The 22651-nt window shown below is 38.4% G+C and overlaps 1 protein-coding gene across 2 annotated transcripts in view; it reads left to right on the plus strand.

The window, feature by feature from the left end:
- AGMO (alkylglycerol monooxygenase) overlaps positions 1–22651 on the plus strand; it is a 265665-nt gene that overhangs the window by 95169 nt on the left and 147845 nt on the right. For both annotated transcript variants that reach the window (XM_074943355.1, XM_074943356.1), the window contains exons 4-5: positions 5560–5663; positions 14007–14102. In XM_074943355.1, coding sequence (XP_074799456.1) covers positions 5560–5663; positions 14007–14102 — 200 coding nt within the window. The remainder of the gene's footprint in view (positions 1–5559; positions 5664–14006; positions 14103–22651) is intronic.

Here is a 22651-nt window from a genome sequence, read left to right on the forward strand (position 1 = left end):
TACACATAATTGTAAATATTCTCAATGTATGTACTGTTAGATAAGTCATATGTTTCTGTTTCTGACTGAATAATAATGCACCTTACCCCACAAAACATAACAAAGATAGATCAAAATTAGGTTTTGAATTCAAATAAAAACTTCCCTCCGTTCACTTGGCCATAGCCATGACTGCTGAAAAGAGACACTCCAAAGCATAGCTTTAGCTTATCTCATTATGTGGTAATACAAATATGCTCCACATTGTCTGCACACTTTTGTTTTTTTATTCCAAAGCCTATGTTTGAGCCCTCTGAGTGAAAAAACTTGAAAAGAAATTGTTCATCTGTTCAACAGAACTGACACACTTTTACCTTGCAGCTGTTTTTGGGGTGTTGTGAAAATGGCTGTTTTCACTGACATAGCTTCTTGAACTGACAACAGTTTTTATTGGCAAATGCATTTTCTCCTGTTAAACAAAATATGGTGAGTTGTGTATCATGGTGAAAGGCGAAGGAAATTAATAACGAAGGGCAATTTGAACTTACTGTGTTTTGTATTCTTAAGAGATATTCTTATGCCTAAGATGAGCAGTGTCTACCATCACATGGGAAATTGATTGGAATTTAAAACAGGTAGTAAAGGTGTTGATTCTGACTTTGGGCTATTACAATGGGGTTCTAGCATCAACTACCACCTCTAAGACAGCCTACTTGTTGATTAATGCCAAAAGGTAAAACTGGTGCAAGGACAAATTCAAAGTTGAGAAGAATCAGCTATAATGCCAACACTGTAGAAAGTGTGTGTGTATATATTATATACCAATGTTGATGACAGTGGTTTAATTGGGGTTCATGCCCTTACTTGGGGCAAGATCTTCTCTTCTCATAGTAAAACCCAGGGAAGAGGATAAAGATGGAGGGAAGTTCTGAGTGATTGTCTTATTGTTCCTTTGGATTTGTACTGTTGGAGGAGTGTCGTTTATCTGCTGAGAACAGGCTGTAGCTGCAAACCTAATATCCACATGGCCTTGTGGAGAAATCCATAAACTAACTTCCTGCCAACTATCAGGGCCTTCTTTGGATTTGCATTACCGCAGGGTCGTTTAATAGGGTGGGACTCTGTGGAGTTGTTTCCTGGTGTTGAAGAGTAGGACAGCGCCAGGGTATTACCTTACTGAAGTAATTTCAGTAGGGCCAATGAGAGACAAAGTGTGCATCTTCTATACTATCAGCCCCATGTAGATCCTGACCTCAGAGACAGCCCTCCGTGGGGTCCCAAGAAAGGGGTTACAGTGTCGTGTAGATGGTTAACCACCTCCCACCCCCAAGGAAGAGAAGTAAAATCGTTACTGTGAAGAACCCTTCTGTGGATTGGGGAGGGAGAGGAATGTTGTGATCTGACCTCCAATTTTTATTTAGTTTTCACTTAGTTCCCACACTAATTCTCCATGAAGTTACATGGGAGTTGGAGCCACTGAATTCAGTGGGAGTTTTCCTGAGCAGACCTCTGGATTTGGCCCTTCATAAGTAGATTTTAGGAGGAAAATGAGGTGTTTTTTTTTTTTTGAGACATTGTCCATCAACTGTTGCATATAATACTTTAAATCATAACCGTTGTTCTGATACCTATTTCTAATTTTATTGTGTTCTGCTCAATTAAATTTTTTAGCTCACTTGTTAATCATGCATGACTAAGAAAAAATGAAACTGTGTTTTGTTGAAGCTTTATATAGCTAGCACCTCAAATTCCATAAGTCCTACTTTCCTTGGTTCTTTTGGAGAATGGGAATGGAGAGGAAAAAGGTACAGATTTTGGCCATCTTTTTTATTTTATTATCTGTTCTTTTAAAAATAAGCATTGGGTGCACGTCTACTTTTTACCCTAAGGAAGGGGGAAAGACAGTGTTTTACAATTATATTTTCCTCAATAATTTGTCTTCTCTTTGATTCATGGAAATTTAAAAATATTGCCACGTAAACGTTCCTGAGACACTTTAATTTCTGTTCCTTATGCTACTGATTAGTGAACAATAAGTTATTTTCCTTGGTTGGTCTGCATTTTACCTTTGAGATGTATTTTGTATTTTACAGCATATTATTTGTAGCTGGATATTGTATAATAATAACAATAGATTGATGCCTAGATTCAGGCTTCTTAGTCACAGTTATAAACTCTTGTTAGTGTAAGTGCTGCTATTTATTCTTTCATTACTGGTCTTTCCTGCTGTATTACAGAAGATGCAATTCTGCAGTCCAGAGCAGGATAAAAACTTCAGTTAAATGCAAGGGGAGTTTCAGAGCATTATTGCAGAATAATGCCTTGTCTTTAAAATGAAGCATTCCCCCACTTGGCTACCAGTTGTCAGTGCAGACAAGACAGAAAATATTACTATTTTTGTTCCTTTTTTTCTTCTTCAATTTTGAGGCCAAATCCTGCAGTCCTTAGGCGAAACTCCCCTTTATCAGGCCTATACTCGAGCAACATAAGTTGTTTGGCACTATTTCCCAAAATGAAAACAGATTGCAAAACCATAATAAATGTTGCGATTTCATGGAAATGATTAGTTCTGTCATATTTTTGCATCTCCTCCAATTTCACTGTAATAGTTTGGGAAAGCGTAAATGACGATTTTGACTCTTTTATAGGTAAAAGCTAATAGTTGCTGTTAAAGGTGACATTTGAAAAAAAATACTGTTAAAAAAATGCTGATAATTCCAAGCTTGATCTTTTGATGATTTTATAAACCCAGATCTGTTGCAGTGCACATGGGGACAGTAATGTTAAACTGCTTCAGATAAAAAATAGCATGAATATTAGTGGTGGTCAGTTTATTCAGCTAAAACAGGATAAAATTCATTTCAGATTATTGACTCTGCCCTTTGCTATTGTGACTAGATAGAAAGTGTTAAAAATAGGGACACTTTTTTTTCAAGGGTGGCATGGGCGGGAATACTTGCGTATATAAGACAAAGTCCCTAATATCGGGACGATCCCGATATTATCAGGATGTCTAGTCACGGTAGCTCTTGCTCCCAGTGAATTCAAGGTGAGTTTTTTCGATTAACTTCAGTGAGAGCAGGATTAAAGATTTAATGGAGTGCAACATAAAGATCAGAAAATATTCTTAGACTGAATTACTCACGGCAGTATTGTTTGTTTTTTTCTAATACTGCTCTACTGTATTTTCAACTTACTGATCTTCCAAATCGATTGTCTCACATTTGAGAAGATTTTTAACGTGCAGTTAGCCTGCTCATTAGATTAAGAGGCTTTTTAAATGTTCAACTCTGTTAATAAAATGTCGTTTTAGTAATTAGTTTTGAAAACCATTTGACCTTAACCAGAATGAATGTAGACTGTAAAAATCAACACAGATTCCCTTCCTTGAACTTTTCACAATGCTGAAAAATGACTGAGGGAAATGAGGAAGATCCAGTTACTGTACCTTGTTTGTACAGCTGTACTTCATTGAGTGAAGGCTTGTGTTACACACAGTTTGTGATAGGAAGTAAATGCTTTTAAAACAACTAAGACGACAGGTTTTTAACCTCCACCTTTTTAGATTCTTTGTTCACTCATTTAGCTTCTGTCGAGGTCTTGGGAAGCATTTCAAATACAAATTATTACACAGTATTGAAGCTCACCTGAATAATTCATCTCCTAGTGAGCTCATTAAGGCAGTGTGTATTAAGATGTCTCTTCCCCCCCCCCCCACAAAAAAGAAAAGATAAAGATGACAAATGTTAAATAGATTGCATACTTGTTACTTCAGGAGAAGAGACATTTAAGGAATAAAGGTTTCTCAGATTGAGTGTTACCTATTTTTCGTGATAGGTAGTTTAAATTATAGTTTCAAGACAGCTATCATAAGGATTTTCAAAGGCTTGGAGGACAGTCAGAAATGATGAAGTTGCCTTATAAATTGCTAACTTGTCAAGGTTCATTAGATACAGAAATTCTAATTTCTAGCATACAGGGCACTCTGTTATTTCTCTAGTCCCTTGAAATGATGAAGACACCTTGAGATTCATTAAGGTGTTTGATTTGGCATCCGTTTACATTACAACTATGTGTTAATCATCAGTCCTGAAACATTTGACATAGTTTTGGCACTAGATAATTTCAAAGCATTTGAATACACATTTGTAAAATCACACTTGTGGATGGGATCCCAATATCTGCCAAAGGCAGTTTCCTAATTGTTCCAGTGAAACATTGCCATTAGTGGGGAAGGTTTAACTGGCTGTCAGCCAATCAGTTTTCGAATTCTGTATCAGCTGAGACTTTATGTAAATTTCACCCCTTTAAACATATGTGACCTTTAATTTAGTTGCAAGCTAAAAAGGCACATTATGGGGCTGCATTAACCACCTGCCTTCTCATTATAGTGTAATTAAGACCTTCCTCACAGCCTCTTGCTATACATCTGGTGGCCATGAAAGATTTTGGCTTTCCTTTCTGCTTGATAACCTCCCACTTAAGACTGCCCAAACATCTTTAGATTTTCAAAGTTTCATCGCAACAAGGTCGCCTAGAGTGGTACTTAAGGAAAAAAATGCCTTGGTAAACAGTTAGTAAAAAGAACAGGAGTACTTGTGGCACCTTAGAGACTAACAAATTTATTTGTGCATAAGCTTTTGGGCTACAGCCCACTTCATCGGATGCATAGAATGGATCATATAGTAAGAAGATATATATATCTACAGGGAATATGAAAAGGTGGAGTAAGAGGCTAATTAATTAAGATGAGCTATTATCAGCAGGAGAACAAAAACTTTTGTAGTGATGATCAAGATGGCCCATTGCTATTCTGTAAACAGTTAGTGTTTCTCTAGATTGCTCCGAAACATGCAGCAAATCAAAAGTGTCATGCCTTTGGGCATGTGACCTACGCTAGCCTCGCCCAAACCTCACCATTAAATTGCCCCAGTCACTATCTTTTGACTGAATCCAAAGTTTCCAGACAGTAATAGCTGAATGCTTTGTTTTTCCATTTCTTGTTAATAGGCAGACAATGGTCATGTCCTTGTGGTGTGAGTTTCCAGGTGGGCTTGAAGACTGAAATGTCCCAGAAAGCCTTTTAACAGCTACTATTTAAATTGTTTCTTTACTCATCAAGCACTAAAACATTTTCAGTATCCAAGTCTGAAGGCAACCTGAAGTATGGTACATGAGCACACAAATGCAAAACAAATGAATGCACACCAAATTCTGTCCCTTTGAAGTCAGTGGGAAAATTCCTGGTGGAAGTATAATTTAACCAAGGCTGCCATCCCCTGACCCTTCATCTCACATTCTCTTAAAGCCTTCTACTTTCTTTTGTTTCCCGATTCTTCTGCTCCCTCAGCCAGTAGATTACAACCACTTGTGTCCACTTACCAATGTTTAACCTACACCATTCTCTTCATCACCTCTAAATTCAGCTCTGAAGGTGAGTTTTTATTACCTGCCATATTATGATAAAATAGCAAAGTGTAAATTTTGGAATCACTTGCTTATAGGTTAAAAAAAAGTCATGAGAGATGAATGTTCTTTGTTCTTTCTTTCATGCCTCATTAGAAATTGTGTGTTTTGCAGAGGTTAATATATTGTGGGCAGCACACCAAGTACATCATAGTTCTGAAGCTTATAACTTATCCACAGCACTGAGACAATCTGCACTGCAGAGATACGTTTCTTGGGTAAGTTATGCAAAATGCAATAATAAAATTGAACTTTATTAAAAATCACCGCTATTTAAAATCACAGCTATTTAATTTTGTCTGAAGGAAAACAAAATATAAGTCAAGAAAATGTTAGACACCGAAAAGCACAGCGCAGAAAGGTAATTTGAGGCATCCTGAGAATTATGTGAATCAAAAATAGGTATGCTCACACTCTCATTGAGATGTGTGAAAAGGAGAAATAAAGTCAACTTTGAGGAGGAGAATTATAGTCCCAGGCTTTCACACATTCATAACTTTCTAAACACAATGGAACAATTCTTCTTCGTAATGCCAGCATAGACACGGAGTAACAGCAGTGAAGATAATAGACTTACTCTGGATCTATGCTAGGGTAAATGAAGGCATGGGGAAAGCCGACAGGTATGGAGGAACACGTGGTTCGGACAGAGACATCCCTTGGGGAGGATCTACTAATGGAGATTCTCTATGTCCTAATAAGGAGGAGAGCATGGAAGATAAAATACTGGTAGGATCTGATGAGAAACAGTCAAATGAAAAAAGTCTTATTCAATTACATCATGTAATGGGAGACCTCTAAAAAGTGAGAAGTTTTTAAAGTGCTTATATACCAGTGCTAGAAGTCTAAATAATAAGATGGGTGCCTTGTTTTAAATAATATAATAGGCATAACAGAAACTTGGTGGGATGAGGATAATCAATGGTACACAGTAATACCAGGGTACAAAATATATCAGAAGGACAGAACAGGTTGTGCTGGTGGGGGAGTGGCATTATATGTGAAAGAAAGCATAGAATCAAATAAAGTAAAAATCTTAAATGAACCAAACTGTACCATAGAATCTCTATGGATAGTAATTCCATGCTCGAATAATAAGAATATAGCAGTAGGGATATATTACCAACCACCTGACCAGGACGGTGATAGTGACTGTAAAATGCTCAGGGAGTTTAGAGAGGCTATTAAAATAAAAAACTCAGTAATAATGGGGGATTTCAACTATCCCCATATTGACTGGGTTCATATCACCTCAGAACAGGATGCAGAGAGAAAGTTTCTTGACACCTTAAATGATTCCTTCTTGGGGCAGCTGGTCTTGGAACCCACAAGAGGACAGGCAATTCTTGATTTAGTTCTAAGTGGAGCACAGGATCAGGTCCAAGAGGTGAATATGGCTGGAGCACTTGGTAATAGTGACCATAATATAATTCAATTTAACATCGCTGTGGCAGGGAAAACACCACAGCAGCCCAACACTGTAGCATTTAATTTCAGAAAGGGAAACTACACAAAAATGAGGAGGTTAGTTAAATAGAAATTAAAAGCTACAGCACCAAAAGTCAAACCCCTGCAAGCTGCATGGAAACTTTTTAAAGACACCATAATAGAGACTCAACTTAAATGTACACCCCAAATTAAAAAGACATAGTAAGAGAACCAAAACAAAGCCACCATGGCTAAACAACAAAGTAAAAGAAGCAGTGAGAGGCAAAAATACATCCTTTAAAAAATGGAAGTTAAATCCTGCTGAGGAAAATAGAAAGGAGCATAAACTCTGGCAAATTAAGTGTAAAAATACAATTAGGAAGGCGAAAAGAGAATTTGAAGTACAGCTAGCCAAAGACTCAAAAAGTAATAGCAAAAATTGTTTTAAGTATATCAGTAGCAGGAAGCCTGCTAAACAACCAGTGTGGCCACTGGATGATCCAAATGCTAAAGGAGCACTCAAGAACAATAAGGCCATTGTAGAGAAACTAAATGAATTCTTTGCATCGGTCTTCATGGTTGAGGATGTGAGGATATTCCCAAACCTGAGCCATTCTTTTTAGGTGACAAATCTGAGGAACTGTCCCAGATTGAGGTGTCATTAGAGGGGGTTTGGGAACAAATTGATAAACTAAACAATAATGTCACCAGGACAAGATGGTATTCACCCAAGAGTTCTGAAGGAACTCAAATGTGAAATTGCAGGACTACTAATTGTAGTCCGTAACCTATCATTTAAATCAGCTTCTGAACCAAATGACTGGAGGATAGCTAATGTGACACCAATTTTTAAAAAGGGCTCCAGAGGTGACCCTGGCAATTACAGCCTGGTAAGCCTGACTTCAGTGCTGGGCAAACTGGTTGAAACTATAGTAAAGAACAAAATTGTCAGACACATAGATGAACATAACTTATTGGGCAATAGTCAACATGGTTTTTGTAAAGGGAAATCATGCCTCACCAATCTATTAGAATTCTTTGAGGGGGTCAACAAGCATGTGGACAAGCGGGATCCAGTGGGTATAGTGTATTTAGATTTTCAGAAAGCCTTTGACAAGGTCCCTCACCAAAGGCCCTTAAGCAAAGTAAGCTGTTATGGGGTAAGAGACAAGGTCCTCTCTGGAATCAGTAACTGGTTAAAAGATAGGAAACAAAGGGTAGGATAAATGATCAGCTTTCAGAATGGAGAGAGGTAAATAGTGGTGTCCCCCAAGGGTCTGTACTGGGACTAGTACTATTCAACATATTCATAAATGGTCTGGGAAAAGAGGAAAACAGTCGCAAAATTTGCAGACGATACAAAACTACTCAAGATAGTTAAGTCCCAGGGAGACTGCAAAGAGCTACAAAACGATCTCTCAGAACTGGGTGAGTGGGCAACAAAATGTCAGATGAAATTCAATGTTGATGAATGCAAAGTAGTGCACAGTGGAAAACATAATCCCAGCTATACATATAAAATGATGGGGCCTAAATTATCTGTTACCACTCAAGAAAGAGATCTTGGAGTCATTGTGGATAGTTCTCTTAAAACATCCACTCAATGTGCAGCGGCAGTCAAAAAAACAAACAGAATGTTGGGAATCATTAAGAAAGGGATAGATAATAAGACAGAAAATATCACATTGCCTCTATATAAATCCATGGTACGCCCACATCTTGAATACTGCGTGCAGATGTGGTCGCCCCATCCAAAAATATATATATTGAAGTTGAAAAAGGTGCAGAAAAGGGCAAAAAAATGATTGGGGGTAAGGAACGGCTGCCGTACAAGGAGAGATTAATAAGACTGGGACTTTTCAGCATGGAAAAGAGACAACTAAGGGGGGATATAATAGAGGTCTATAAAACCCTGACTTGTGTGGAGAAAGTAAATAAGGAAGTGTTATCCTTCTCATAACGCAAAAACTGGGGACCACCAAATGCAATTAATAGGCAGCAGATTTAAAACAAACAAAAGGAAGTATTTCTTCACACAGTACTCGGTCAGCCTGTGGAACTCTTTGCCAGAAGATGTTGTGAAGGCCAAGACTATAAAAGGGTTCAAAAAAGAACTAGATAAATTCATGGAGGATAGGTCCGTCAATGGCTATTAGCCAGGATGGGCAGGGATGGTGTCCATAGCCCCTCTTTGCCAGAAGCTGGGAATGGGCGAAAGGGGATGGATCCCTTGATGATTACCTTTTCTGTTCATTCCCTCTGGGGCACCTGGCATTGGCCACTGTCGGAAGACATGATACTGGGCTAGATGGACCTTTGGTCTGACCCATATGGCTGTTGTTATGTTCTTATGTTCTTAACTGGGACCAGTGGGAGAACTGCCTGTGAAACGACTGGATGGGATGCTGTAGACAGTCCCAAGGTTGATGCTGGCACCAGCTTTCAAACCAAATTACAAGGTATATTAGCCTGGAGCCATGGGAAATCAAGCTAAGAAGTAATGATCCTAGCTTGCCTTCTTTTACGTAAACACATAGCAACAGGTATATTTATATTTTAAAAAAAACCAAAAAACCCTACACCCTACCAAAACAAGCACTCCGCTACTATGCAGGCCTCTCCCTCTGGGGAGAGGATGGGAGGACAAACAATAAGTGACAAATGCATTGTCAAGTTGCTTAATGCACTACTGGCAGGCAGTCGGATATCACAGTGATGCACGTGATATAGAAAGCTACATAGACTAGAACTAGTTAACATCATGGTGTGCATTGCTCTTTCACATCTGAGAAAAGCAAATAGAGATTTAATGTTTGTCTTGTCGGTGGAATTGTCTAGATCTGTGGTCTCCAAATTTTTTGGATCACGCACCCCCAGGGCCAGCTCTAGGGAAGCAAAAAAAAACCGAAGAAGAAGAGCTGCCGCCGGCGTGCCACCGAAGACGGAGCGGGGAGAGCCGAGCTGCCGGCGAATCAAAGGCCCGGGAGAGCGGCTGCCACCGTGCCGGCAGCACTCCTTTGGCGGCACTCCTCCTGCCGCTCGCCCCAGGAACGGGCTTGCGCAACCCCTGCGGTGCGCGCACCCCACTTTGGAGACCACTGGTCTAGATTATGTAAAAGCAAGGGTGAAAATTATCTCTTTCTGAAGCATGGCCATCACTTGAACACATGTTTTGTAAATACCCGTGCTCCAGGAACCCCATGCTAATTCTTAAAGAACTACCATTTTCTGAGCTGCCTACATAAGGAAGAATTGTGTGTGTGTGTGTTTGTTTGCCTTTAAACATAATCGAGTGAAGGGTTATTGTCAATCTCTAAGTGATATCTGATGTCTCTGAGCATATGCAGTTGAAGGCAGTTTGACATCTCATTTTGTTGAAGCATATGACGAGGCATGTGAGAATGTTGTGGTGGATAATGTGGGATTGTGGGACTGTTCTGCTGCCAGCTCTGTATGTGTTTTAAGTTAAACATTATAAGATAAATCTGTATATTAATCTGGGTTGAGTGTATTGTGTGGGTTGTGTGCAGGCTGATTGAAAAGATATGAAGGGAAAGAGAAGAGAAAGACATACTTTAAGTGCAAGCAGTGGTGTGAAACATATTCTTGAACTTTGAATCAAATGCCTATAACTTTGTCATGTGTGTAGGAAACATTTGTGTTAGTCTAGTGGGTTCGAAGTAGAGAAGCAGATCTCTTCTTAGGCTGAGAGGATGGTCTTGAGGCTTGCCCTGAGAAGAAGACCTGGAAAAATGGTCTAGGGCCTATAGCAGAAGCACAGATTTTAGGAACAAAATCCTCTGTTTCTTCTGTGTGGGAGGAGTTTTCACCCCTCCCCACATCAGACACTTCTGCAGGTGACCCTTACAAAAACATTCTTTACTGGATACAGCTTAAATTGCAAAGAAGCATACGAAACGTGCTGTGTTGTCAATCTTAAATTGACCTATAGATTTATAAAGATTTTTCCTAGCTCACTACCTACAACAGAAATCCATATGTTTGTCATAGAGGGAGTTCAGAGTAGACTCATAAATATGAAGATGATCCTTAATTCCTCTCCACATCATCTATAAATACCACTAAATTACCCATGCTATCTTCAGGCAAAAGGAGATAATTAAACATGTCATGAGAATAATACAGTTGATTGCACCAGTGTCATTGCACTGGGCTCACCTAAATCTTGCCTGCATGCTGCTTCTCCTGTGACCTTTGCATAAGGTGTCCTTTGAGAAGTTCCATGTATAAAAGGCAATAATTCTGTGCTGATTTATACCTTGTGTAACCTCTTGCATGGAGTGTGAAATATAATAGAACATGTCCCAAAGAATCCAACTCCCCTGTAAAAATGCCACCTCTAGCCCACTTTTATTTCTTTATAAGGAAATGGGTTCTTAAAAGTGCATGAAGTAAACAGTTCAAAGAAATCAACAAAAGAGAGAAAGTCACTTGGGAAAAAGTGCATGGTGTTTTGCAAACACAAGGTTATGTATTCAGAAAGACCCAAACAGTGGAACTATGGATTTTAATTCTGCTCTGTTTTACAATTAAATATTTTCATTTTGTTTTCATTTAATAAAACATTTGTGCCAAAATCTCAGCCTTTGAGGATCAGAGTGATTATAATAAAATTGCAGATTGTCTTTTTTCCTGATGTTCTAACCATTCTATGGTTTAATTATGCAGGAGCATAACATGAGGCTGCTTACATGAGCGCACATAGTAACTAACAAAGTAGAAACATTTCTGTTGCTTGGAGGAGCAATGAAACAAAGCAATGGAAAACCATCAGATGTGGCCTTTGTATTTATTGCTGTAGTTGAAGAAAGTCTGTGTTTTTAGAAGGACCTTATTGTGTCAGCTATGTGCAAAACAGACACCTTTTAGTCTATTTATTTCCTGTTGGAAATTACCTCCGAAGACATTGAACGCTATATAAATGCCTTCTTTAACTTGACAGTACCAAGACAGTCTGAGTTCAGGATTCTTACTACCTCTATCAGCTGCTTCTTGTAGTGCTCCATCCATGAGTTTTGTAAAATGGCTTACAGGAGTCTGACAATGGACTTTGCCAGTTCTCCTAAATATTGCACTGTTCAGATTTTTAACAGTGAGGGTGATTTACCATTGGGACAATTTACAAAAAGTTGTGTTGGATTCTCTGTCACTAGCATTTTAACCTTTAAAATGAAGTTTGGATCTTGCCCACCTGCACTTAGTGTGAAGCCATCTTGTCTGTGCCTGCTGTGGGTCAGCTCCCTGAATCTCCCGGTCTTTGGAATCCCAGGCACTACATTCTATGCCTCCACTAGCTTCATTCTCTCTATACAGGTAGCGATAGACACAAACCAAGTCCTGAATACTTGGAGCATTCCCTGTAATGTCCAGCCCTTCCACTGAACACTCTCAAAATTACCAGGCACCTGCTGTTCCAAAGGCACAGTACGCACCAGCTTGCAAGATTCAGCTCAGGGCCATCACTTTATTTCACACCACAGCACCTAGATATATTCATATATAAAACAAGAATAAGTTTATTTCCAAAGAAATACAAAACAAATTCACAACACGCTTTCTAGAGACTAAACTTAACTAACAATTTACTGTCTTGTCTAAAGAAACTTATTTCACCCAAAGTTCTCCAGCATTTTCAACCAAGCCTGGTTGAGGCCCTTTTTCATGAAGCAAATTCACTGGCCTTTTACTTCCTCAGTGGAAGGTGCTAGGGTGACTCCTCTGTCCCCCTAAATATACTCAAACAAGCCTGTGATGTACACCTCCAGATAGGGTTCTCCCTCACTCCCTCCCTCTGCTTTTCTCTTTCTGTTCATTTCTTTCTGAAGTCTTCTAACCCTTTATTTGCATTAATTTCAGACTAGTGATAGGAGACCCACTGTGAATGAGACGATACTCAATCAATATGTAAACACTTAAATGGCTAAACATCTCTTTCCTGACAGAAAACCTGTTTTTCACCTTTACTGATGACTACTACCTTGACAGAGACTTTAAGAGCATATTTTCAGTATATACACATAATTCCTTACACAACATTCATACATGTGTTTCACAATGATTTTGATGATGAGTGTGACACTGGCTTTTATATGAGACCTCACATGACATTCTTTGATGAATTAGGATGTGCATATCCGACTCAGGAAATACCTGTAACTCCTCTGCACCCCCTGCCAGTTAGCATTAAGAGATTCTTAGGTCACAGATATGCTCTGGGACTTATTTCAGGGAAGTTCTATGGCCTGAGTTATTCATGTTAAACTAGATGATCACAATGGTCCCTTTTGACTTTGGAATCTATGCATAGAGAGCCTTTCTGTTTTGCCACCAAAAGTCTCTCACCTATGCACTTATCCATTCCCCCATTTTTTCTGAGATACATCTCCTGGATTTTATTTTGTCTAGAAAAACTTCTCTCCCTAGCCCTTACTCCATGTGGTTGTTGTTTCATACTATGTCAAGTGAAAAAACCAGTGAGGTAAACCCTATTTGCAAGGAAGGAAGACTGAACTTTTTTTGGATGTGAGGGTCCCAGAGTTCTCACTGATGACATTATTTAAAGAGCCATTTGAATACCTAATTGTGAAAACTAACATGAGATTATTCTCCTTGTATGACAGTAGTATCTTTCCTAGGTAGGCAAGTTAAGTTCATGGCAGTATGACAAAGAGCGTGGGATATTTAAGATCAGCAAATACTAAAAACATGACAGCTGTTTTAATTATAGCACATTTTTATCATCGTTAGAGTCAGGAAAATATAGTAGTTATTGTCAAATATATGCTTATAGGAGTATTTCTAGTGATCAGAATAAGAATTTTGGAGTCAGAATTCCTGGATTCTCTTACTGCCACTTGCTTGTTGTGTGACCTTTGACAAGTCATTTATGTAAACTTTTTGTGTCTCCCTTTACTACTGCTAGTAGTAATATAATAGTAATTATTACTATCTATTATTTTTCTATAATATGTATCTCACAAGAGGTGCTGTAAGGTTCAATTAATGTTTATAAAGTCCTTTGAGATCTCAGATGATATATAATTGAAAGTATTTACAATATATGAAAAATTTTGAATCATAAACACATGTATATTTTCTCTCTCATATTTCAGGTTTTCTACTTGCCCATGGCTCTTTTTATTCCTCCATCAGTATATGCTGTTCATCTCCAGTTTAATCTCCTTTACCAGTTTTGGATACATACAGAGGTAAATCAGGTTTTAAAGCCATATCTAAACAGTTTGCCTGGAGCAGTGTCCTGGAAATCCACTAGCAGCTGATTTATTGTGTAAGAAAAATCTTTGTCTGACTTCTTTAAGGAGAAACATCTGTTCATTTTTATTTCTTTTTCACAATATATATTGCAAAGTTTATAAGAAGCAATGAGGCCAGTTGGTCCCAATTAGATTTAAAAAAAAATTAACTGTAAAGAATCAAAACTTTTTACTATTTTAATACTATATTTTCCTATCTCGCAGCTTATTAAATATTTCTGGCTGATATTGAAACTGATTTCATTTCTAAGATACATATTTCAGTAAAAACAGTTAGAAAAACAATACTGCTTAAATATTTAGTTTTGATTTGAAGGTCAGATACTGCCTTTCCCAGATCACATCTAAATTCTCAAATAAAAACACATTCTGTGATTGTCTAATCACTGCATTTGTGTGAGTGCACTTGCATGTATATACAGATGCGCATGTTGGTGTGAACTATAGCTATGTTTACATACTTATAAAAGCAATAACCCACTGTAATTAGTAAGTAGATTCCCACACTTCTCAGGTAGTTGAAAGGGGCTTGGCTTTAAGCCTTCTCCATCACACTACACCCTAGATGTCTATGGCTATCCTATGTCACATGTGTGTAGCACGTAGCACACTGCCCTGTTGAGCTGTTGATTGTCTCTGCCATCAACTTCAGTTCTTTGGTTATGCTGTCTTTTGTTGTGCCGTTGTCACTCAGCTTTGGCAATGTGTCATGATCATGTGTAGGATTAACGTTAGACTATGTTTACTTGAAGTGCATGGGATGGGCCACTGGTAAGTTGTTGCTGTTACATTGTCAGTGAAAGAATATGATATACTGCTTTCCTGCTGATGGCCGCCATCACTTCTATGTGGCAGAAGCATTCTGCGAAGTGCCAGCATTCCATAGAACTGTATTAGTCACATGGCTCAGTAATTGTGGTGCATTTTGTTTCTTAAGCACTTAAAGTGAAATGGAGAGGTCTGTGCATCACTTACGTCCCACTAAGCCCTTAAACCCTTAATAGGATTTAAGAAGGATTTATATGGTGCATTGGCCTCGTGTTGGCACTCTGCACAGGAGTGAATTTCACTCTTAATTAATAATTAGACCCCTTATTAGTAGATTATTGAGACACTAGAAAATTAGTTTGTCCTTTGGAATGGTCACAGTTCTTATACTTGGATCTGTTTAATGTATATATTATTAACACTGTTAATAATTATTAATAATTAGTAACATGTATTACATTTAGTATCAGCTTTGTTCATAGCCCTGTTATGCTAGGCAATAGTCAAACACAGTCCCTCACCTGAAGACCTTAACAGACAAGACAGAAAAAGGGAGGGCAAAATGCAGAAACCAGTGGGCTATTGTCGCTTTCATTTATAACTGACAATATTGTTAAAATGTTGGTGTAATTGCTGTGAACGCGCACTGTGGGCACGATCCTGCCAGGTGCTATTTCTGTGAGGCTTGGAGTGCTCTGAATTTTCCCTGACATTGAGCAGAGCTGAGGGAGCTTTATATGTCTACGCTTGTCTGTGCTAGAGAACTTTGGTCTTGCAAAACCCTTATGATGCCAGTTACACCCACAGAATTACTACCAAATGTGCAGAGGTGTTCAGCCATTGTTGGTACTGTACTGAGAAAAGCTAAACATGGGGTCAGCCGCTGCTGTGTCAGTCTGCACCATTGCAGCGCTAGTCTAGAGAACAAGGACAAGGGTGGCAGCTGCAACAGTTCAGCTGGTTCTCCTGTTGCTATATTACAGTGCCGTGCCTGTCTCTGGATCCTCGTAAAGAAACAAAAAGAAGTATTTTGTATATTTTGAAAAACAAGAAACTTCACAGGAAAAACATTTAACAAACCATCCCCCGAAATAAAGAACAATTTGCTCTCTTTCTCAAGCACTGACAACCACATGTGTCATTGCTCACTGTAATATGTTCCTGAGTACCACGACTACATTTGATCTGAGGAAGAGGAATGACCTAGGCAGCCTCTGCAGAGACAATATGAAGGTGTGACAGCCACCTTTGTGTCTGACAAACTGGGGATTGAACCAGGGATCTCCAGAGCCAAAAGCATGAGCTGCTATGGCTTGAACTAAAAGTCCAAGGCTCTCCAGGTGAAGCTGGAGCAGATTTGTATCCTCTGAGGATCAGGCATGCAGTGGGTGGGATCTGTAATACACACACACACCAGTGGGTTGCAAAGGCAGAGTTCTTGGGGCTCCATGCACGTATCTTCATCCAGAGCAGACACAACTGTAAGCAATATTGGATTAAACCAATGGGACTGGCAGCCAATTACAAACAATTAGGAAGGAAATTGTATCCAATAATTTGTTAAACTATTTGTATTTTACCTGCTATATTGAATTATGTGACAACTGTTATAATAGACTTAACTAGTGGTAAATATTAACTATTAGAGATGATTTATTTTTATTTTTGATTTTTTAAATATTTTATACATAATTTTCATGAATCTTCATGAAAAATTGTTTTTTTTTACCCATTCTAATTATCTTACATAGAATATAATTATATGAGAAGATTTATTATATTGTGTGAATTTAGGTCCCGATACTGCAATAAGAACTCTAAGAACAGACGTGTGTCCTTGCAGAGCCCCATTTCATGGTTTTGCATCTGAATGCAGAGCCTAATGAGAGTACAGGCCTCTCATTACAAAGTCAGGGCCTAATATTGTTGCCAGCTATGATTCTGTAAAGCACCTGCTGCAAGTAGCCATACCGGGAACTGTGGGATAAGTAATCCCCATGCAGTTCTACTGTAGTGGTTGGAAGGAGTCCGGTGTGGAGTCGCATGTACACATGAAACTACAGGGCTAGCGTACGCTTAATACACCACTGCTGTTCCACCAGTGCAAATTGTAACAGTTCAGTTCTCCAATGTAGAGCACTTCCCTATCAAGTCCAAAGTTTTCTTTTAGAGACATTACGCATAAATGTCTGCAAAGGCAGGATTAGGCCCAAAGTAGACACGGAGAAAAATACTATGAAATCTTAATTTTAAAATTCTTGTTCGTACACATTATCTGTTTCTCCTTAAGAAAAACAAAATATGCCCACTCTGTTGATACTGTTTTGTTCCACAATTTTGAAAGATTAGTTTAGGTTATGCACTAAATATTAGTACAGGTTGTGCACTAAGGACAAACAATTTCAAATTTAGTCAAACAAACAAACAAACAAAACTGAAATGATTTTTGAGTAATAGGAGAGAGGAAGGAAACTGACTTCTGATGGAGGTTTTTTTGTATAACTTGCTGAGAATTAAATGTCTGTTTTCAAATTCAGTCATTTAAAAAAAGATAGAGAAGAGATCCTTCTGCACTGAGACTTTGTGTGCCACGTTTCAGTCTGGAGCAAACGTTTATAGCTCAATCTGGAGCAAACTCCAACCCTTCCCCCAACTTGAACTTAGTCTTTCCATTATTACATCACATGATAAATGAGGTTGCTTTCAACATCATAACTTTCAACTTTCTCTTTATCTGTAGTCCTAGTTTCTGTCCAGCTTTTCAACCAGAAGAGCAAACAGGATCTATTTTAGTGTAAATCACGCAGCTCATGTATTTTTGTGACAACAACATACAAAGTCCCGAGGGTTAAAAGTGTCCACTCTTTGCATCCCAATTGGACTAGCTCAGCCCTCAGATTCCCTGACCATATTCCTCCAGCCTAGTAGGTAGGCACTTACATTTGACCTTTTATGTAAAATACCTACAGTTTTTTAAGCATTATAAATCTGAAGACTATACTAAACTGTTCTGCTAGTTACAATAAAAAACAACAACCTCATACCAAAATCCTAATGGGCTGTTACAATGAATAAAGGATTCCTGCTGTTTCTAAAGAAAGGGTGCAGGTGTTACAGTGGCAGAAATGGAGGTAATTTTATTCAGATGTTGCTCTGTGACAGATGTGAACTATATATTTATATTCAATTGTGTACTTCCATTAAAAGAATCTCTTTACGGAGGGTTATCTCTATTGCAAGGTTAGATCATGTACGCATGCTTGTCTGAAATGCTATCAGAAAGTCCCCAAAGAAGCCCTTTGTAATAGATAGATGGCACTCACATTCCTAGGATTCTGAAATAAATCTCATAGTAGTGTGTTTAAACCAGTATTCATTAACTCATGTTAAAGACAAATGCTGAAAGAATGAAAATACATTTTTGTAATGCTGCATAAGGTAAAATGAGTCAAGGGAAAAAAAGGGCCAAGTCTAGCTCCATTTAAGTCAATGGAGAAACTCATTCAGTAGGACTAAGATTCAGTCCTTAATGAGTTGGTAGAAATGCCTACCCAATTAAACCATTCTCACCTGAAACGAAGAGAGTAAAACAAAATTATCTTGGTCCAAAAGAATTAAAATATAACTTTTCAATAGCTACAAAATGTTTCAGTCCAGCTACTAAGAGACAGAATTACTTTATTTCAGTTTATTTTCACAGGTGATTCACAAGGTTCACATTAAACTATATCTTTCCATTATGCCTTTAATTGAGCCAATAAATTAGTCCTGTTTATAACCTGACTGTGGAATGCAGAAGCTAGTTTCTGTGGGTTTAGCTGTAACTCCATGGATGTCAAATGGTATTTGGAAAGCAGCAACTGAACTAATCCCTGTTAATAGTAATTGTGGTGACACATTATTCTTTGCCTGTTTGATCTTTGACATGCATTAGTTTCTGCTTAATTTGCTAATTTGGGGAAAGATTGTGAGTTGCTCCACACAGCCACGCATGGAAGTAAAATTGCCTAAGGCGTCTCTTAGTCCTCTGTGCTGTCTTCTTGCATCATTGGTCTGCATAAGGGGGGAAATGAAAGCGTATAGGGCCATTGCTACTAGCTTTAGGTGGGTGGAGAGAGGCCTACGCATGGCAAGGGTCTTGACTCTGCCCTGTGCCAGCTGCCATGGAAGGAATCTGCTACTGGTATTTGCCAGTTGTAAATTAACAGAGAGAAGGTTCAGGGTTTACAGTCTGATTACAGTCTGCAAGTATCTATATGCAAGTCTATAAGTATCTATATCTATATGGGGAACAAATATTTAATAATGGGCTCATCAGTCTAGCAGAGAAAGGTCTAACACAATCCAATGGCTGGAAGCTGAAGCTAGACATATTCGGAATGGGAATAACAGTGAGAGTAATTAACCATTGGAACAATTTACCAAGGGTAGTGGTGCGTTATCCATCACTGACCATTTTTAAATCAAGATTGGATATTTTTGTAAATGATGTGATGTAGGAATTATTTTGAGGAAGTTCTATGGCCTGTGTTATACAGGAGGTCAGACAAGATGATCATAGTAGTCCCTTCTTGTCATGGAATCTGTGAATCTATTAATGACTTCCTGCCTTGGAGCTGCGGGGGGAGAGGGGAAGCAGGGAAGGAGTTGTGACTGTGTAAGACCCTTGCACAAAGCCCGCAGAGTGGCAGATGAGTCTAGGGTCGTTCAACAATGATGATTACAAATGTAATCATAGACTGATAGAAATTAGAAATGGATTTATCAGTAGGGCTAGTTGAAAATTTTCTGTCAAAACTGTTTTTCATGGGAAAATTGACTAACCAGTTTTATTTTGGGAAAAGTATTTGCTTTCTGCACAAAATTTTGCCTTTTGTTGAAAAAATGATTACCTGAAAACTGAACGCTTTCAGCCCCAAACTGAAATATTTAGGTCAAAAAAACAAAATGTTTTGATTTGGAAATGCTGCTGCAGTGTCTCAGGGGAGTTGTAGTTGAGGCACCTCATGTCCCCACTGTCCCTGAAGGGCCACACCACGCAACTGGACTGTGTCTCCTATGATGCACCATTACCAGGGACTCCCCTGAAGCATGACCTCTCCAAGGGGGAAGAGCATGGTGCTTTATGGGAAATGCAGTTCAACCAGGGCTTATGGAGGAGAATGGGAGCATGAAGCACCTAAATTATAACTCCCATAAAGCATCACAGGTACATTTCCAAATTGAAATATTTTGTATTTTGCTGATATTTTTCACTACTCAAATTTGTTCTGTAAAACTGATTTTTTTTCAGGTCATCTAGGCCACCTGCCTGGCACTGTAGCATTGTTCTCTACAGTATGTCTTCTAATGCTTTTCTATTCTCCAGGGGCCAAATTGTAGCCGATGTTTGCACCTATGAATACACCAAAGGGCTGCACCAAAGAGCTGCAGCCAAAGGGAATAGCTATGGCTCCCTTAAAATCTCCAATAGACTATTCCATAGTATTTCTGCATGTGCTGTCTTTGGGCAGGGGGAGAAGGTGTGGTAAGGCACGGCCTGTAGGCGTGTTCTGCGTGTGCTAATGTGTATGCCTCCTGCGTAACACCAGCCCCATGTCCCATGTTGACATTTCAGGAAGCATTTGAGTCTAACTGCTTCAATACAGTAAATCCATCCGAACTAGATTTTCTTTAGATTATCCTAGTTCTGAATAGGACATAATTTGTTTGAGTACAGGTGCACAACTGTGGTGAAATCCTGAAGTTCTTGCATGGGTAAACTCTCATTTGAGTGTGAAATGAAAAGAAACTGAGGGCCAGATTCAGGAATACTTTCTTACAGTTCTAAATCCAAACTAAATTACAATATATGGTCAACAACCCCCCAAATCGTAAGTAAAATACACACTGCTAGGTAAAGAAGTACAATATTACACCAAGCAACGCAGTAGTTATCATAAAAAGAGAAGGAGTACTTGTGGCACCTTAGAGACTAACGAATTTATTTGAGCATAAGCTTTCGTGAGCTACAGCTCACTTCATCGGATGCATTCCGTGCATCCGATGAAGTGAGCTGTAGCTCACGAAAGCTTATGCTCAAATAAATTGGTTAGTCTCTAAGGTGCCACAAGTACTCCTTTTCTTTTTGTGAATACAGACTAACACGGCTGCTACTCTGAAACCAGTACTTATCATGTAATTGCTGAAAGTTTGTGCGTGTATGTGTGTGAGAGAGAGAGGTGTATGTTTAAGGCAAACAGATATTGCTTATATCATCTCAGGAAACCTATTTGGGACACAGATCTAATGTCAGCACATAAAAGAATCATAACATCTGACTCGGAAGGCAGCAATAGCATATGGAAAAACAGTAACAAAACATTGGTTATTAGAAAAATTACTCATTTATTGATCCCTAGATCCCAGTCAATGTGATCACTTCAATATTTCTTTGTGAATTTTATTTTTCATATTTATACATTCCTTATCCACTCTGTCTGTGATACTCCCACTGAAGTCAATGGAAGTTTTGTATGCAGAATGATTGCATGAACAGACATGTATATAACTAATAATTCATTTCTGAAGTATTGTTTTAAGTAATCAGTTTCTTAATGGAATACCATCAGGTCAGATTGGTCCAGAAATGCATTTGCTGAATAAATAAATAAAAACAAAAATAGCTTTGACAAAACATTAGGCTAACACAAATGTTTCCATTTAAAAAAATATTTCCTGTGAAATAATAATAAAAATTCCCCAGTCATGTTTGCAGTCCCAACATTGAAGTTCCATGCTAGTAGGTAAGAATCTGAGGGTGTGAACTTGCAAAGGCTTATGCATGTGCCTTAGGGCTTGTCCACACATGGAGCTCGTCAGGAATACCTATTGCACTTTTAATTCACACCCTTCCTTAATCCAAACTAACTTTCAAGTGTAGACAAGTCTTAACTTTATGCACTGTGGTTTGTCCCAGTGAATTTAATGGTACTGCCGACAGTGAGTAAAGTTAAGCATGTGCATAAATCTTCACAGGTATGTGGCCTTCAAGTGGTATTGAATGAATCTGACTAAAAACAAAAGGGAAATTGAGTAGGCTGTTTTATTGTGCAAGTTGAGAACTATGCAAAATGCAAAAAGTAAGTACAATATAAACAGTGAAAAATAATCTAAAGTAACAACATGGGTGAGGTAATATCTCTGTAGCTTGAAAGCTTGTCTCTGTCAACAGCTGAAGTTGGTCCAATAAAAAATATTACCTCATTCACCTTTTCTTTCTAATATCCTGGGGCCAACATAGCTACAACAAAACTGCATACAATAATCTAAAGTGTTATTTGTAAGGACATTTTAGATATCATTGTTAACTTGACAGTCCCTCTGTCACCTGAAAAGGCCACACATTTTAGTATTAGTAAAGAGATTGATAAATTCCAAGGATCAATCTGATAACTTTTGTGTAATCAAGATTGTATGAGAATAAAATTTAGCTATTAATGGGAGATATGGAGCTCAAGTGGTGAACAATTAGTAAAGAGAGCTCTCCTTCTTGTCTAGTCTCAATAAGTTAGTTCCTTTAGCAGGGGGGAAGTCCCTGTTTCTCCACAATTCAAGACCTGGGACAAGAAAGTCCTGCAAATAGGTGTGCCTAGTTCTGTTTGGTATGCCCAACAGAAACCAGATGTAGACAAAGAATGTCACTAAGACTGGAATAATTTAATGGTATCTGTCAT

This window comes from Natator depressus, chromosome 2 (assembly GCF_965152275.1).
Source record: "Natator depressus isolate rNatDep1 chromosome 2, rNatDep2.hap1, whole genome shotgun sequence".
In the NCBI taxonomy this organism is placed as follows: Eukaryota; Metazoa; Chordata; order Testudines; family Cheloniidae; genus Natator; species Natator depressus.